Below are 16,416 nucleotides of genomic sequence, written 5' to 3'. Positions count from 1 at the left end.
ACTGTTTTTATTAAATGTGTCATGATGTTAATGACAACATGAACCTGCAAAGCAAGCTCAACTTGTTTATTCAAATTGATAACTGCCACACTGAATAAAGTACTTAAAATCAATCACTTTTTGAAATGAATAAGCAATAAATAAATTTTAACATAACTAAACAATTGAAATATTTTATAATGTAGCAATTTTGTATCTAGGTAGAGTACTGTAGTTTCCGATTGCTGAGGGGAGGCCATGAAGGCAGCAGGAGATGGCGGAAAAGAGAACCAGAGTATTGCCTCTGCGACTTGTGTCTCGGCGCGAATGTTGAATCCTTGTTTGTGCAATAAAGAGCCGGTTACGAGTCCACGACTCGCCTGGTACATCGGCAACGTTCCAATAAGAATACAATGCCATGTTTTAATGGTGGAATTTCTAACAAGATCAACAAGACAAGACCACTTTAGGCCGTAGACTGTACGTAATTATAATGACGTATACGTCACTTCAGCCGACTGAACTGCTAAGCGAGCGGGAAACTTGAAAATGTTGCAGACCTCAGTAACCAGGCGTCTTCATACTCTCTTAGTATTTATGATGACTTGTCTCTAGCCACAGTTGTTGGCAGACAGTCCTGGAATAAATACGTGTTCCACCCATCTGCCACAAAGGAATATTTGTTCGCGTCTCCCTCCTGGCTAGCGCGACCCAGACGGTAAGCATAAGATAAAAAGTTTATTTGGTGGTTGAACATAAATATGCGGTTTGTAACGGCGGTGTGATCTCACCGACTGAAAGACAGCAATATAAGTGACACTGTAACTCAAACTTTTTTTTTTCACTGGCCGCATTGTCGTCATAGTTTCTTTCGGAGGGCCATTATGACTGTCAACCCAAATAAATGTTTGAGCACCTCATATTATATACAGTATAAGCTACAAAACAAACTGACAAATAACTCGTTTTCAAATCAGACTAGTAAAAACTGGTCAAATATTTAAAAAAAGAGATTTTTTTTTAAAGTGAAGACAATTTGCAATTCTAGTAATGACACACAAATTTGATACACAATTTGTCTTTGCAGGCCATGTAAAATGATGTGGCTGGCCGTATCTGGTCCCCGGGCCTTGAGTTTGACACCTGTGAGTGACAGTTAGCTAACATGAGCTAAAACATTGTACATCTTTCTACTTTAGCCCTCCACGATGGAAGATACCTCATCGACCTCGACGTATAATCCTCGTCCGTCTTTCCTTCGGAGGACAATTGAGCAGTTGTCGACAATCAAAACCCTAAAACTAAGAGTGGAAGAAGAGGATGCTGCTAATGTCGCCGTCATCGCACTTCAGCGCTACTTCTCTGACCAAAACGGAAGGCAGCCTTGTGAGAGCTACAGCTACGATGTAACTGTCACCGACGGAGTGTGTCGGGCCAAATGCTGCCTTCACCCAAGTTTAAATCACTTGATTCACACCAACACCCTGAGGACAGGCTCAGACATCATCATCACGCAGTGCTCGTTTGTTTACAACGAGCGGGTATTGGGCCACCGCTATATCGGCATCGAGCAGTTAAGGTGCGTTTCGGGTAAATCCGCGCTGCTGTCGCAACTTCGGGATGTGAGCACACTGCCCATGCTGGTCAAAAGCGGTATGGAGAGGAACACCTTGCTCCCAAGCAACATACCCCTCCAGCTGGGCTGCAAACACTACTTGTCTCTGTGGGACAATGAGCAGCCAGAAGGGGACATGTGGATCTCAGCGCCTACTTCGCAGGCTCCAGTGCTGGATGGTGAGATGCTGCATTCACTCTTGCACCTTCATGCTGGAGTTATTTTGTATTAATGTCCTCCAATGTCCTCTCACCCAACAGTCAAAAGGATCACTCTTATTAATAACCTGGAGTCAGTGTTCAACAGCACACGGGAACCCCCCCCTCTCCTGGTGAAGATAATACAAAAATCCAGATTGAGGTATTATGGCAAACCCGGATGCAAGATCGATTTCCCCTACCAGGTAAGCTTAAACCCATTGATGCAGTGGTTCACAAACTGACGTCCCTGGAGCCCCAGGGGTCTATGATTTTTTTTTGGTGTCTTTTCGTCTTTAAAATTGCTGCAAAATATTTGACAACCCCTACACTAAAGACGTCATCTAATCCACTTGATTCCCATCTGATTTTCTTGCAGGCATATTTTGAAGTTGCTGATCAGAGTGGTATCACGTCTCTGGTGCTTTGGAACGAGCTCTGTCCACAGTTTTACAACTCATTCAATGTTGGAACTGTGCTGTACATCCAGAATTACTCTCTTAAGGAAAGTTATTCCAATCGCTCACGCCCACAAATGGACCATTACGGAATCAAGATCTTCACTTCAATGGGTATTGTTGGATAAGGACAATAATAGAAAAGTCCTACTAAGAGTTGCTGGGATGTGTGATCTCAGTCTTTTATCCCTCAGAAATCTGCCTGAACGCTCGCACCCCAACTTCTATTATCACCGTGGTGCCACCGAAAAATATTCGGCCTCAGTGGTCTTTGCCTGATGTGTCCTATCGCTTTGCCACCAGGTGATTTAACCTCACATCGGTCGGTCTTTGGTTTGAACCATGCTTAATTCCATATTTCCATTTTTCCAGAGCCGAGGTTGAAACGTTTGCCAAGGACTCTGTTTGTGACGTCATCGGTTTGGTAACATTTGTCGGTCGCGTTCAAAGAGTAAAACGTAAAGGCACCACAGGTGAGACATCTCAAACCTACCAAAAATGCTTGGTAACATGGACCAAGACTTGTTGTTTGACTGACCCTTCTCACGATTATTGCAGGCCCTGAGAAGTACTGGTCGTTCCGCTGGGTCCACGCAATGGATAGAACAACGGAGCATCCTTTTGTCCTGCAATTGTTCAACTCCTCCCAGCCAGAAATCTTTGACAGTATATGGCCAAGTAAGATCCCTCATATGATATCTCTGCTGACTGGTAGAGCAAATCTTCATTTCTGTTTCTTCTCTCTCCCTAAGTGTCTTATCTCGTGTGCACTCAGATGCGAGTGTGTCATGTGGAAGGCTGCTTGCCTTACCTCACCAGTAGCTGCGAGACAGAGATGTTTATTACAGGTTAGCACAGCTCGAATCTTAAATGTCATTTGTCTGTAGCTCCAAGGAAGATGAGTTGTTGAGTGCCGTTTGAACTTTACCGTTACAGGCTACCACAAGGGTCAACCGTACAAGAATAACCCCATAGTGCAGAGCCTCATGCAGCGAAACAAGACTCTGAAGGACAACGAGGTCCTCCCGAAGACGGCTGTCGGTGGCCATTATTGCTACCCTCATGCCCCGCCCACTTTCACCCAGCCAACGGCATCGACCTCAGGTGAAATTACGGTTTTATTCATATCACAATCCCCTGACATTTACCGGAGTTACCGTGCGTTCCAAAAACTGCTGTGAAGTTGACATATTATTAGTAAAAAGATAATTCCCAATTGTGAGAGAAAAAGTTAACATTTGGATCAGACAACATTTGCAATAGCCTCAAGCCAGTATCTTCATACATAATTCATTTGGTGGTTGTCCATTGTGACATTTGTCTTAATTAAATGTTCACTCGACAGAGCAAGTTCCTCTTGTTGCTGCTTCTGACGTGAAGAAGGAGTTGGAAACACTGCAGTATAGAGAACATAAAAAACTTGCCATTCAAGGTCAGATCGTGGCTGTCAGATATGTGGAAAAGTCAAACATAACTGAGACACAAGGCCTTGGAGCCAAAGGGGTATGAAACACTTAACACTCTTCTTTTGCAATGTCATTTTGACATTAACTAGAGACAAACTTGTTTCAAGCAGGTGCCAGGTGTGTCCACCGGTGACCGAGCCATGTCGGATGTGAGTAATGTGACTGGGTCAGACGCATCGGCCTCGCCTAAACAAACTTCAGTGAAAAGGAAAAGGATGATAAATACAAGGTGTGATATTTGTGTGGGGAGTGGAACCTTGCTTCCCAAGCTTAGCTTAGCTTTTTGTTTGACGTCAAGTATAATGCTTGAAATCATAGAAAAAAAATATTCCACTCTGTCGGAAATGCATGTTTCACTTTTTGAATTGAAGTACTATATAAAATACGTTTTCCCCCAATGTGCCAGTTTACAGAGATCTGCCTGTGTATGTGAATAATCATATGTAATAATGTATTAGTTTAATGAAGTTATTTTTTTTTCCAGAGATACAGAGCAGACTTCAGTGAGCAGCGTGCCGGCAAAACGGTAAGAATGATGCTGCTAATAATGTTGGTATCCACTTGACCCACGCTCACGTGACATGTCTGCTTTGACAGAGGAGCCAGAAATCCAGAAGTCGAAAGAGAGCAGCCGGAGGACGAGGGAGACTCGGAATCACGGGAACAGAGTCTGCCACCCCAAAATGAAGGTTGAATTGTGAAGTGTGAACCTACTTCATCATGTTACACAGAATTTGATTTGCTCAAATGTGGGTTGGTTTCCACCAGGCCGCAATCTGCTATCGTGGGAGAGCAGCGGCTGGTCAAGGCAACGGCAAGATTTGACCGTGCATTTGTGTCACGCCACTCTTCATCAGGACAGCATTTCTAGAAGGTTCACCTTAGATGACAAGAACGCCCTCCTGCGTTGGAGCAACCTTCATCCCATGCGCTGGACACCGGAGCAGTCAGCCGACACACTTCCAAGTCCCGTTTTCCCGGGATACTACCAGGTTACCATACTAGGTAAGACTATTAAGTAAAGAATTGTCGGATGTTGTTTGTGGATGGTTGTTCAATACAACGCTCGTTAATATGCAGCCACTCAAGATTTCCGAATTGTTCAGGCCAGAAAAATTGACCGCATGGTCAGGCATGGTTGAGTCATCAGTAAATCAAAAACAGAGGACTTGGTGAATGTTAAAAGTTAAAAGTTTGATTTCTGTCTGTGTTTAATTAGTACATTTTATTTTCAAACACGTGTTTTCACAGGCATTAACAAACAAATAGCTGTCGATGCAACATTTTTACCCATCGTGAGCTCCAGAGAGCAAAGAGCCGTAGGTCTTCCTTTGGGTCGTCACGACAACACCATGCTCTCTTGCCTCTCTTCTGGTTTCCTCTGCCCTCTGGAGGGCTCAGGTCACAGTTGGACATCACGCCACATTCCAGGTAAAAATCTCCCAGTGGCACCACTACCAAGTTATTTAGCGTCGCAATGACACCTAATATTTGACCTCCTAGAGAATATCATGGCAACTGCCGGGGAGCTGGAGGACACAAATTTGGTATGTGTCTTGGACATTTGTCACCTTGGTGGAGAGGAGGTGGAGGTAGTGATTAGCAAAGTGTACAAAGTGACTGAAGTTTCTGTTGCGTAGCACTTTAAAGAGAGACAATTTTATAAGGGTGAGTACTCATCCATATTTTCCTTACATATTAATCATGAAAATGTTGGTCGACAGTCATCCAATTAGGCATTCAAGATAAACTGTAACTCTGTCACAAAGATAGCACTTCAACCCAGACTCACAAAAACACAGGAGAATGCAAAACAACAATGTGATCTTAGCTTAAAAATGATAAGATAACAAAATCAAAAGCATGTCTTGACCAGCAATAAAGTCTCTTTTTTTTTTTTGTTCACAACCACAATGCATGCTGTATGTTTGAAAATATTTATTTCCAAATATTTCACAATGAGCAGGTTGATTTATAAATAATTCAATATAACATAATTAATATCAAGATATTTTAGGCTGTAAACTTAATTTGTTATTATCTTTTAAACAATATTTTTAAAGCTTATTTCAATGGAAAAGACAGGGGGAGAAAAATACATACAAGCAACTGTGCAACACCAACACAACAAAGCCTCACCTCCACTAATAAGACACTTCATTATCTGTTACAAAATTACTTTAATTTTAAAATCATGTAACATACATACGTATTCTATTAGACATAGAAAATAAACTATATCATCTAGTGTGTGTTTTTTGTACATTCTAATATACAATATATTCACTGTGTTTTCTGCACTGAAACGGCAGCAATGGCTGTGTAGCAGGTTTGTGTTTCTCAGCTTCTGGTCTTCATTTTCTCACATACAAATGGAAAGTGTCAGTTGAAAAATCAATGCAAAAGCTTGAAAAATATTGACACTTAATGGAAAAGTCCAGGAAACTGAAAATCGGGGAGGGGATTCTACTTAATATCTACATCCAGATATCAGTTGTAGAAAGGGGCGTTCAAGGGGTGCTTTTGTTTCACAAAGCAGATTTGTATGGAGGAGTAATTTCAGTGTGTCGACTCTTAATTGAGTCAGTCACAAGTGAGATTTTTTTATTAAATATCAACGCAAGGCAAATGATATTTGGACTTTTCATCAGCTAGGTCTAGGCGCCATATTCCCGAGTCTTGAAGCTGCAATCATTATGAACAGAATAATTGTTCTCTCCCTGGAGGAATGTTAGGGTCACTAAAAAAATATAATTTACACAGTACCGTGAGTGCCGTCGATATAACACGTCTTTACACAGCTGTAGTGACATATTGTAAATATACGTACATCATAAATTAACATTCTCAAAGGGACATTGCACATCGTCAAAGAGTAGCTACTGGGCCTGTTTTCTTCCTCTGTGGTGCTCAACGAGCGTAAAGAAGCTTGCTTCAACAAAAATGAGTGAGAGACTCGAAAGTGATGAAAAGAAAAAAAAGGACAGTTAGATTTTCGGATAATTAGCAGCTGTTCATGTCTGCAGCGCCACTGTGCATGCACACACTTACTAGCCTGTCGTAATCGTTTTGTAAACAGTGTTCACTCGTTGCTGACAAGTTACACTTGCATAATCGAATGAGATCCAAAACAAGAGCTGTAGCAAACAGTGCGCCTTTACAAAGATAGTAACTTGTAAAGTGTAAACAAATTGGTAAATGGGTGAGTACACTACATTTGATTTTCATCTGTCTGTTTTCCTTTGGGCAAACGGCGCTGGATGAGCTGGGCTTGTTGCCATAACAACTATTGACACTTAGCAATAATGGGAAGTCTTCAATGAACCATGTGTACCAAAAAGTAATGCAGCATGTTTATCTTTGTAAAGGTGCACTTTTCTTTTTTTTTACTATTTATCCTCATTGATTGGAGTGAAAATACATTTGACAAACAAACTTGTATATGATCTAATAATGTAATCTATCGGTGTGTCACAGCGTATAGTTCCAAACTACTTAAATGTGTTTAGACAGCACATCAATCTGTTAATCTCTCATTGTGGGTGAGTTTTATAAAAATAAATGCATTTAGATGGGAATAAGACTTTAAGACCAGTAGTGGCGCATCAATTCCTGCCTGAACATTAAAATGAACCATAATCTCAATATATAAAACTGCTTTCTTAATCCCATCTCAGTTGTTTGACAATTAATGTGTTCGGCAAATAAATTATTAATAAAATAACGAAAATATGACTGCAAGTGCTTAAATTCATTGGTAGGGGCAAGTTAAGGTTGAAAAAGGCATCCATTATACATATTTCTCTATATGTTTAATCTACACAAATCTAAATATCTATCATTTTATATCTAATGTAGGGGGGGTATAAATTACGATCAATGAAAATAAACTTTGTATTCCAAATGGACCTGAGCAGGATTTTTAAAGCCATAGTCAGACACAACATTGGAACTGCACCATAGCATGGTTAAAAGGCACATGAGACAACCCAGCCTCCTCCATTTAACTGTTTGACAAACGAGGTGTGTTTCTGCAGGGCTCATCGGAGGTGTCGCGTTTAAAGAAGCCGCCTGTTGAAGAAGCCCTTTTCATTATAACGATAACCTAGAGGTGTATTTATCTTATTTAGACGGGAGGGGGGGGGGTGACATCCAACTCCTCTAAATGGAAAATTAAAAGCAATACTCTGGATTTCACTGAAGGGGGTTGTCGGGAAAATAATCTTTCCCGTGAAGTCACAGGTTAGAGGGAACATTTAATATTAAATGTATAGGCAAAAATAAATACTCTTATCCTACTCTTAGGTGGGGCAATGTACCAAAAGTGCAAACAGACACTTGCGAAATGAAAGTGGCATCCTCATGACAGCGGTGATAAATTCACTTGTTTCAATGACAACCGCGCGTGTCGCAGGTTGGTAATGAAAGGCCCCGCCTCTCACCATCACATTCCTCCTGTCCGCTTCCCGTCGTCGTTTTACTCCGGCACTTCCCCGTTGGAGCGAGCAGCTTCGCATCAAATGTTCACGCCGCTCGTATCCGTTTTCCCGCCACAACAGCAACCAGCCGCAGAGCTCAGCGCTCTCGCGTATTCCACAGTGCTACTGCGTTAGCATATTCCTAAAGTCTGAAACATTAGCGTTCTGGGTTTGGGAATGTTGATATTGTCTTTGTTGTTGCTGTTGTGTTTGCGGCGCCGGCTGCTGCTGGATGTATCCCACAGTGCCTTGCTGTGGGATGTTGGCGGTGTGTAGGAATGCTGGAGTCGATCCACTGTGCACGAGTCCTTGCGTCATCTGCAAAACACATCACAAATTCCCTCATGGCAGCAGCAGATAGCACATCAGGCCGTTTCTTTGAGATCCGATTGAGAAGCAGGATTAAAAAAAAAAAAAAACATATATTTTTATTGACACATTAAAATTTGTATTAATATAACAATATACTGTTGTATTTTATCATACTTAGGTGAGTTGTTGAATTCTAAAACGACAACCGTCATAAATTTGACTGATAAATGACTCCATCTCTAACAGTCAATCAAACCTGAATAAATTATTGACTGGTGTGCATCTTGAATGACATTTGGTGCATGATTTAGCTCAGAAAAAAATGGAGATCTTCTTAACAGCCTGCTGACACGCTGTTGCTATGGTGACATGAGAGCTGCTTTAAGCAAATGCCATGCCACAATAAGATTATACGGCAAATCAATAAGATGGCTGAGCGTCAAACCTGAAAGAACTGCTGGGGCTGCTGCAGATGCAGGGAGTGCTGGGAGGCCTGAGGCTGAGCCTGATAGCTTGGCTGTGACTGGTGGGAGATGAAGCTGTTGTGCGGGATCATGATAGGCGACGTGAACACCTGAGAGGGAACGAGCACGGCGTTGCAGTTGACCTGTTGCATGGGGAATGAGGGGGCGATGATCTGCTGCTCCAATGTGTATCTGTAGGGAGGGAACAGTCAACAGGTCGAACACAAGGGGGTTGAGGGGGAGTGGTGACTCGGAACAAAGCTCACATGGTCTGGGGAATGCCCATGTTGCACTGCTGGGAGGACTGCGTGGACCCACTGCTCGTGGGGACCAATGTCTGCATCGGCTGGTTCAGGAGCATCCTATAACATATAATCATAGTTTTCTATCATCTGTCGTACATTCATAGATTGATAGCATTAGCATCTCAATTTGTGACTTGTCTTTTACCGTAGTTGTCCGTCTTGGCTAAAATCGTTGTCCGCGTGTCTTTGGTTTGTGTCATGTAGAGGCCTCGTATTGGTCTGTGAGAACATCATTGGGTTGCTGTAGAAGGGCATGGTCAGACTCGTATTGGTCTGCACGGTCAAACTCACTGACTGCACCGGGCCGCTCCGAGATATCCTCTGCGGGACCTTTTGAATATTGTCAAATTGATAGGGAAAAAAATCAGTTGAAAATATTCAGACAAACTTGTGTGTTAGACATTTTTGTTGAGGGTACCTGTGTTGAGGGGGAGCTGTTCTCTCTCAAAAGTGAGTGAGGGGACGAACTGTGGGCACCGCAGGAAGGTGGTTTCGGGTGGCCTGAGAGCGGTCTGATGACGCCTGATTGGCTCTGGGAGGCCGGCCTGCCTGGGCCCTGCTGCTGCGGCTGTTGCTGCTGCTGCGGCTGTTGGCCAATTTCATTGTGGATAGGTTGTTGTAGTAACATCTACAACGCACATTGACAAAATGTCAGTCTCTACTCACACAATACAATAGAAGTGCTTTTTTTTTGTTGTCGTTTTTTTTCCTATAAATGAGCACCTTCTGAGTCATAAGGCGACTGAATCACCGTTACACAAATATGACTGTATGTGGGTCATTAGGTTTGCATGCCGCCTCTTGGTGGGGCCATTTCCCCTGTTACTGTCGGAGGTTAGTCAACAGAAGGCTCACTGCACGATGTGACTAATTAACCCAGATGACATGTGCACTCATCGGTCTCAGCATTAGGTGCACCTGCATAGTCGGATGACAGCCAATACAAAAGATCTACTAAAACTCCAGAAGTTGGTGTCACAAAAATATAGACTTATTTCCCCTAAGTTAATATTCTAAGTCAATATACTTCCATTTTTTTGCCTGATGATTTCCACGCAGCGTTACTCGATACACATTGAGGGCTGACGTATTCTCGGATGTCTAGCTTGGTATGAGGAGTTGGTTACCTGAAGATTAGCGAGGTGAAGCTTCTCTTTGATGTCATGGAGCTCCTGCTGTTGCGTCTTTATGTCAGCTTGCAGGATGCGTGTCCTTTCCTCCAGTTGCTCCTTAAGCTGGTTCATAACACCCAGCTGAGGCTGTTGCAGCTGAAACATGGACGACTGCTGCTGCGTTTGCTGTTGCTAAAACACACAGAATTTATACATAAATAAATCCAATTCTGTTCTGCCTTTCTCAGATGTATTCAATGCGGCCTATTATGCAATAACATAGCCTTTCCAAGTCTAATAGTTTGAGACAGACTACATGTTCCGTAGCCTAATAGTTTGAGACAGACTACAAGTTCCATAGAAGCAATTAAAGCAGATGCTAATCTGAAAAATGTCCTAGCTGTCGTCTGTCTGATGCACTTAATCCCATAACCTGCAGGCAAAGTACACAGTTGAGAGAGAGTTTTCTCACGCACACACAGCAGCAGAAAGAGACCTCAGTACAGCGTTAAAAACAAAAGAGAGGAAGACAAATGGCAGGAAGGGAAGTCTAAACACTAACCATTGCTGTGTTCTTGCTGCATGGAGGAGGAGGAGGAGAAAGGGGGAGGCTCATTTGGGACACCAGGTCAAAGGAATTTTGTCTTTGGGTCGAATTCTACAAGGTGAAGATGATACAAGTTTGATGAATTTGACCATTTCAAATATGATCAATTTGTCTAGTTGTTTCCTATTGACCTTTTTTAATTATCTCCAAAACACACACACGCGCAGCCTTTGTATAAACTGACCTTTGAACGCCCAACTTGGAGTCTGGCAGGCGTCCTCTCGTTCCCAATTGAAGTTGACTGCCATGACGGCGTGCAGGTTTCTGTGTACGAGTTTGCTGCTGCGCAGAGGAAAAAGGAAATCACACCCTTTTATGAGAAACATGACATTTTTATGAAACGTGCTTCTCAATGATGCAGTTGCTTAATTTGTTTTGTCTCATGAGAATCATCACTCGGAAGGTTAAGTGTTAACTGTAAAAGCAGCGTAGAACAGTGCAGCTACTTTGTTGGCACAGTTTTTTTTTTTTAAACAGAAGCCTGAAAAGAATCCTAATTTTAAACTACTAGGCCTTGAGTTAGCTTGTGTATGAATTGCGCCATATAAATAAAGCTGCTTTGCCTCCTCTAACCTGGATATGTTATCAACATTGTGTCTGTACCAAATGTACGAGACATCACACTTTAGCTGAGACGACCACGAATTGAGGTTTTTTTCAGAGTTTCAAAACAATACTGCTGAGTCACCGGGTCTTGGCTGACACCTCATTTTGCCTCGGATGAAAAATCCACAGACGGTGACGCTTTTCAATGAAGCAACACCAACTGGGCAAATTATTTACCGTACGATTAACATAAGTTGCTTTTTATGAGCAGCAAGAGCTACTGTAACTTGTTCACAAATACACAGAAGAGAGGGAACTGTTTAGTGTTTGTGTGCCCCTAGTGGGTGGAGAAGCAGCTGGAGTCTCAGTGAGCGGAGGCTAAAATAAACAAGGTTAGTTAAAGTAAGCATCAGAGACTATTTTATCAGAAAGATAGCATATCGGTGGAGGGAAGCAACAACATGCACTGTAAAAAATGGATGGACGGGATTGTGCTGATACTGGACATCAGATCCTACAGCCACATAGTGTCATCATCTCGCCTTATGTCGACCTATCGTTGAGTGAGTTGGTACTTTAGGGAGCAGAGGATGACTCACATGCGGAGTCCGACAGCGCTGTGTGGGAGGACTTCCGAGAGCTGTGGGAGGATACCGAACGTGCGCCGCTGTTTCTGTCCAGTGGCGGGTCCAGCGTGGAGCACATGTCCAGGTACAGCTCCTGGGCCTAAAATGTAACAAACAAGGGGCTTAAATTGTGCCTTATGTTGATATCAGACAAAGAAAATTCTGGACGTTTACCTTCACAGAGGAAGGAGCAATCTCAGGAGGAGACAGCTCCTCAAGGCCAAACGCTCGCCTCCTTTCAGCTCGTACTTCGGCGTAACTGGATCACAAGCAGATTGCTATATTAGTCACAGGATCTGGTGTGCCTCATAGGCAATTTTAATCTCGGGACAACAAAAGAGAGTATGTATCCTTTGTTGTGGGCAAGCAACAAAATAATCTCACCTGACAACAGTGTGAGTGCACACGATGAACTCGGGTTTGGAGTTCCATTGGTGATAAGTAATATAGTAGTGGGTCCGCAACCAAATCCACTGCTGGCCCTTTGTCAGGAAGCGATAATAGCAGGATTTCCCCTTTCCGAACTGCATGACTGGCGGAGAGAATTAAACACAGTCAAGACATCCGGTCTCTCAAATATTGATAGTTGAATAAACTTACGTTGCTTATGACATTGCGCTATAAGCTCCAAATCGTCCACATGATAGTAATCGTAGCCAGATGTTCCAAGAACTTCAAAGGGTAAATATCCTATGATCGGAGAAGCTCTGTAACAAATAAAAACTAAGTGTGTTAAAAAAACAAACAGTGCTGGCTGTTGATGTGATTGGAATCACTGACATTTACCTGTGATCTAAAAACAGAAACTTCCATTCGAGGCTGTGCCTGGATGTGAATTCATCACAAGGATCATCCACGTTGCACAAATCCTATAAATAATGAAATAAAGGAGAACACAGGAGGGGGAAGTCACCTCAATGACTTCACAACAAGCAATGTTTACTCAAGCAAGCATTGGAGCAAATCTGAGTAAGGCCTAGTATGAAAGGTGATGAGGTGTGAACCCCCCACCCCGCCCCAAGTGCTGTCATAAACTCATCCACTTTATTACTCTTGTAATTTTCAATGACAAAATTACTTCCTACCAGACATAGGAAACAAAAATCATAAAAAACTAGGTGAATGTTTAAATACAACCATTAAAATGAACATACTCTGACCAAACAGGAAATATAATTGTGATTGTGTCTTCATTGGCGCGTAAAATAAATTGATCACAGGGCGTCGACTGAGTCTTAAGGTGTGTTCCAAAAAGCCTCAGGCGAAGTTAACTGACACATTTGTGACAATTAAACTAGAACAGGTCTCATTTGTTAAATAATGATGATGCGGATGAAATGCACCACAACAAGTCTCACCTTGAGAAACTGCGGCGTGACTAATCGTACAGTAGCAATGAGGCAGACCTGCTCCTCCAACGACGTCTGCAGGCTTCTTGGTAACGTCAATTCAACCCCGTTACAAGAGGATGTAGGCACTACCAAAAATAACAGTCCCACTTTAGGAATGGAAAATTACTTGATTCGGTGCTTTCACAAAGGGTTGCTCTCACCATTGTTATGAAACTTGAAATCTCCAACAAACTTGACATACTCGTACACAGGCGGCTCTTTTGGATCGATGTTCCCTCTGGCAAGGTGACAGCAAAATTCCACGTGTGCCTCACCTAAAACAGCATATTACATTTAATTCAGTGTTGACAGAACGGGATAGTCGAAACAAATCACCAATAAGCGTGTTTGTATGTACAACTACCTAGCGAAGAAAAGTAGGCTAGGCTCCAAACATGTAATATTATGACTTCAAATATAAATGTTTATATTTCTTAAATCCTGTGAGACGGCGTTTATTTCTCATTAACTTTCGTCCAGTTTCAACTTATGTCCGACAAGAGCTCATTTTCCATGAACATTTACCGCACAACGGAAGTGTAGACAATGTTGTAGTTAAAAAATAACCCAAGCGCATCATCATAAATGTTTTGTGCGGAGCACTTTGCGCTGGGCCCATGAGACGCGGTTCCGTAACTGTTTTGAGGCTTAGCTAGGCACATCTCCCATTCTGTGAAAAACCCAATAGCAATGCAGGATTAAGGTCAGAGCCTTGAGCCTTGGATAGTTCATTGCTGGGGGGGGATTACTGTGTTAAACATAAGTGATTAAAAGTCTAAACTATGATACTAAGCATGTGACTATTATTAGCTAAAAGGCTAATTATAGACACACAAATCAGCAATCCAATAAACTACCGACCCAAATTCCACAACCTGCTTGTTCTCTCATCTAAATAGATCCTCCAGACCTGACTATTTCTAGTGAAGCCCGTTCGAGTGGGAAGGGGGCAAACAAAGTGCAAAGAGACAACTCACTGTTCAGGAAGTCAGCAGCAATGGGGTCAGTCATCAGCATATTGGATGATAGCAGCTTATACACCTCTCCGTGTTCCCGCTCCGGGAGGAAATTCAAGATATTTTGGTCCACCATATCTGACTGATGCGATAGGAGAGATATAGAATGGGTGAGGCTTCCATAAAAGAATGAACGAGGTAAGCATGAGGAAACAGTCTGACAGACACTGTATGGACACTCGTATCGGAGGGAGTAAAGAAGAAATCACGTCGCCCCATTCACTGGGTGCATTTCGTCTTCAGTGAGGGAAAAACATGCTCTGCTAGCTTGACAACAAACTTGGCCATTGAGCAAGCTTCTGCTTTTTTCTTCAAAAGGGTTGCTTTCAAAGGATGTCCAGGGCCATTAAGCATCCATCTGAGCTGTGGAGCTCTATCCTCTCAGCTTTTTAGCTTTGGCTGCATACGAGCACAGCGTATCGTGCAATGTTTCTTTTGTCAGCAGTCACACAATAATACACACTAGTGCACCTGTTCCATTAGCAGTGATGTCCGTCTCAATAACTTATTTAGGACAGAAGCCTTGAAGGATTCTCATTATTTTGATACCTTGGTTTCATCTGCCCAAAGAATCCAAGTCAAGTAAACAGAAGACTTTCAAGTGAATTGTAATTTGGCCTCCCAGTTTTTTCAACAATGTTGTGACCGGTAAAGCAACCAAAGGTTGGTTTAGTTCGTGGGCTCCAAAACTTAAGCAGTGGTACATTGTCATTGGCTTTTACACTCACCGGCAAATGTCCAATAAGTGAAGACACACTGTCCGATACGTATGTGATGTTTCCGTCCGTAGTTAACGCTATCAAAAAACCATCAAGTGCCTGTAAAACAGAAGAAAAGAGAGGTGAAATTAAGTTTGGTGACGGATTTATCGTCAGGAGACAGGATCTGAACTGTATTCATGCTACTGCAGATGACGTGCAGTTTTCCATGTTGAAATCATCAGGAGGAGCACATGGTCAGTCTAGCTCTTTTTTTTTTTTACCTCAAGCATAAGCTGGGTGAACTCCTCATTGCTGAGGAATGAAGGCTTCCAATCTTGTCTCACGTCACACGTTTCAGTCTGAGCACTGATGTCTGCAGAGTAAGTGGAGTGTAAGATCTTAATGAATGATAAAGTGGGGTCGTTGTCAACGGTAACAAACAAGGATTATGTTTTGTAGTCATACCTTTTTGTTTCTGTAAGAAGTCAATAGTTCTTTGTAGTATGGTGGACTTGTCCATCTTGCGAGGATGGCCTTGGCCCTGCAGCATGGTGCATAGCTCCTTGATGAGCACATTGAACTGGTCTCTTCTTTTCTTTTCTGATTTGTTTCGGGATGCCCTGTCGCGGTCAAGACGAGATTAGTCACTTTCCAGGAGAAGGCAAGCGGAAAGTTTTGAGACAACTAGCATGTCAAAAACAATTTTGTGGATGCAGATCGCAATTTTTTTTAAGAGGAGAATCTTTTAAAATTGAGTTTTCACATTTGGTTTGAGCTGTTTATTTGGCATGTTGCTGTCTTATTTTCCAAGTGAGGTAAACGCCCTTGCAAAGAGGCCTTCTTATTAGAAGCACATTTTCCGAAATCCATTTTCTGTCAACAAACATAAGGGGCAATTTGGAGAATTTGCATCAAAATGATTTTCCACGTATCCATGACACCACCAGTCATCAACATTTCAAAAGTCATAGAATCACAATGTGGTTGCAAAATGTAAATAAGCCTGGAGTACCTTTTTGCCCTGTCTTTCTCATCCTCGTCCATCAAATCATCCATGCAGCTGCTGGAACTAGAAAGCACAAATTCAAATGTAGTTTCTTTCGTAATCCGCAAACAATGCACAAAGCTTCCAAAGCTTATCAA

General features: G+C 42.4%; 2 protein-coding genes across 10 annotated transcripts in view; one reads left to right on the top strand and one right to left on the bottom strand.

The window, feature by feature from the left end:
- The first annotated feature begins 248 nt into the window (after window positions 1–248).
- On the top strand, window positions 249–5,962 carry LOC148386126 (RPA-related protein RADX-like). 4 transcript variants are annotated; one of them, XM_088399571.1, is made up of 16 exons: window positions 249–697; window positions 1,179–1,773; window positions 1,855–1,997; window positions 2,171–2,363; window positions 2,444–2,552; window positions 2,622–2,722; window positions 2,808–2,927; window positions 3,002–3,097; window positions 3,186–3,353; window positions 3,595–3,752; window positions 3,826–3,944; window positions 4,200–4,241; window positions 4,313–4,404; window positions 4,484–4,720; window positions 4,967–5,146; window positions 5,219–5,962. In XM_088399571.1, the coding sequence occupies exons 2-16, from the start codon at window positions 1,188–1,190 to the stop codon at window positions 5,353–5,355; spliced, it is 2,481 nt and encodes an 826-aa protein (XP_088255697.1). In that variant the 5' UTR covers window positions 249–697; window positions 1,179–1,187; the 3' UTR covers window positions 5,356–5,962. The 4 variants fall into 4 exon arrangements, with proteins under 4 accessions (XP_088255697.1, XP_088255695.1, XP_088255694.1 ...); XM_088399569.1 differs by having other exon boundaries at window positions 3,823–3,944; XM_088399568.1 differs by having other exon boundaries at window positions 2,429–2,552.
- npas2 (neuronal PAS domain protein 2) overlaps window positions 5,639–16,416 on the bottom strand; it is a 25,766-nt gene continuing 14,988 nt past the window's right edge. For 3 of the 6 annotated variants that reach the window (XM_088399563.1, XM_088399561.1, XM_088399562.1), the window contains exons 3-22: window positions 16,286–16,342; window positions 15,739–15,893; window positions 15,555–15,646; window positions 15,301–15,390; window positions 14,534–14,654; window positions 13,718–13,831; window positions 13,524–13,642; window positions 12,952–13,034; window positions 12,766–12,872; window positions 12,550–12,697; window positions 12,340–12,424; window positions 12,139–12,265; window positions 11,178–11,275; window positions 10,949–11,044; window positions 10,402–10,578; window positions 9,693–9,902; window positions 9,420–9,604; window positions 9,236–9,331; window positions 8,951–9,161; window positions 5,639–8,511 (exon numbers count right to left, since the gene is read on the bottom strand). In XM_088399563.1, coding sequence (XP_088255689.1) covers window positions 8,317–8,511; window positions 8,951–9,161; window positions 9,236–9,331; window positions 9,420–9,604; window positions 9,693–9,902; window positions 10,402–10,578; window positions 10,949–11,044; window positions 11,178–11,275; window positions 12,139–12,265; window positions 12,340–12,424; window positions 12,550–12,697; window positions 12,766–12,872; window positions 12,952–13,034; window positions 13,524–13,642; window positions 13,718–13,831; window positions 14,534–14,654; window positions 15,301–15,390; window positions 15,555–15,646; window positions 15,739–15,893; window positions 16,286–16,342 — 2,566 coding nt within the window. In that variant the 3' untranslated portion in view covers window positions 5,639–8,316. Of the gene's footprint in view, window positions 8,512–8,950; window positions 9,162–9,235; window positions 9,332–9,419; window positions 9,605–9,692; window positions 9,903–10,401; window positions 10,579–10,948; window positions 11,045–11,177; window positions 11,276–12,138; window positions 12,266–12,339; window positions 12,425–12,549; window positions 12,698–12,765; window positions 12,873–12,951; window positions 13,035–13,523; window positions 13,643–13,717; window positions 13,832–14,533; window positions 14,655–15,300; window positions 15,391–15,554; window positions 15,647–15,738; window positions 15,894–16,285; window positions 16,343–16,416 lie in introns of those variants that run through there. The other 3 variants (XM_088399564.1, XM_088399565.1, XM_088399566.1) reach the window with 3 other exon arrangements.

This window comes from Syngnathus floridae, chromosome 15 (genome assembly GCF_059516105.1).
Source record: "Syngnathus floridae isolate MCC-2025c chromosome 15, RoL_Sflo_1.0, whole genome shotgun sequence".
Taxonomy (NCBI): domain Eukaryota; kingdom Metazoa; phylum Chordata; class Actinopteri; order Syngnathiformes; family Syngnathidae; genus Syngnathus; species Syngnathus floridae.
The sequence above is the reverse complement of the archived record's forward strand: the minus strand, read 5'-3'. Positions and strand labels throughout refer to the sequence as shown.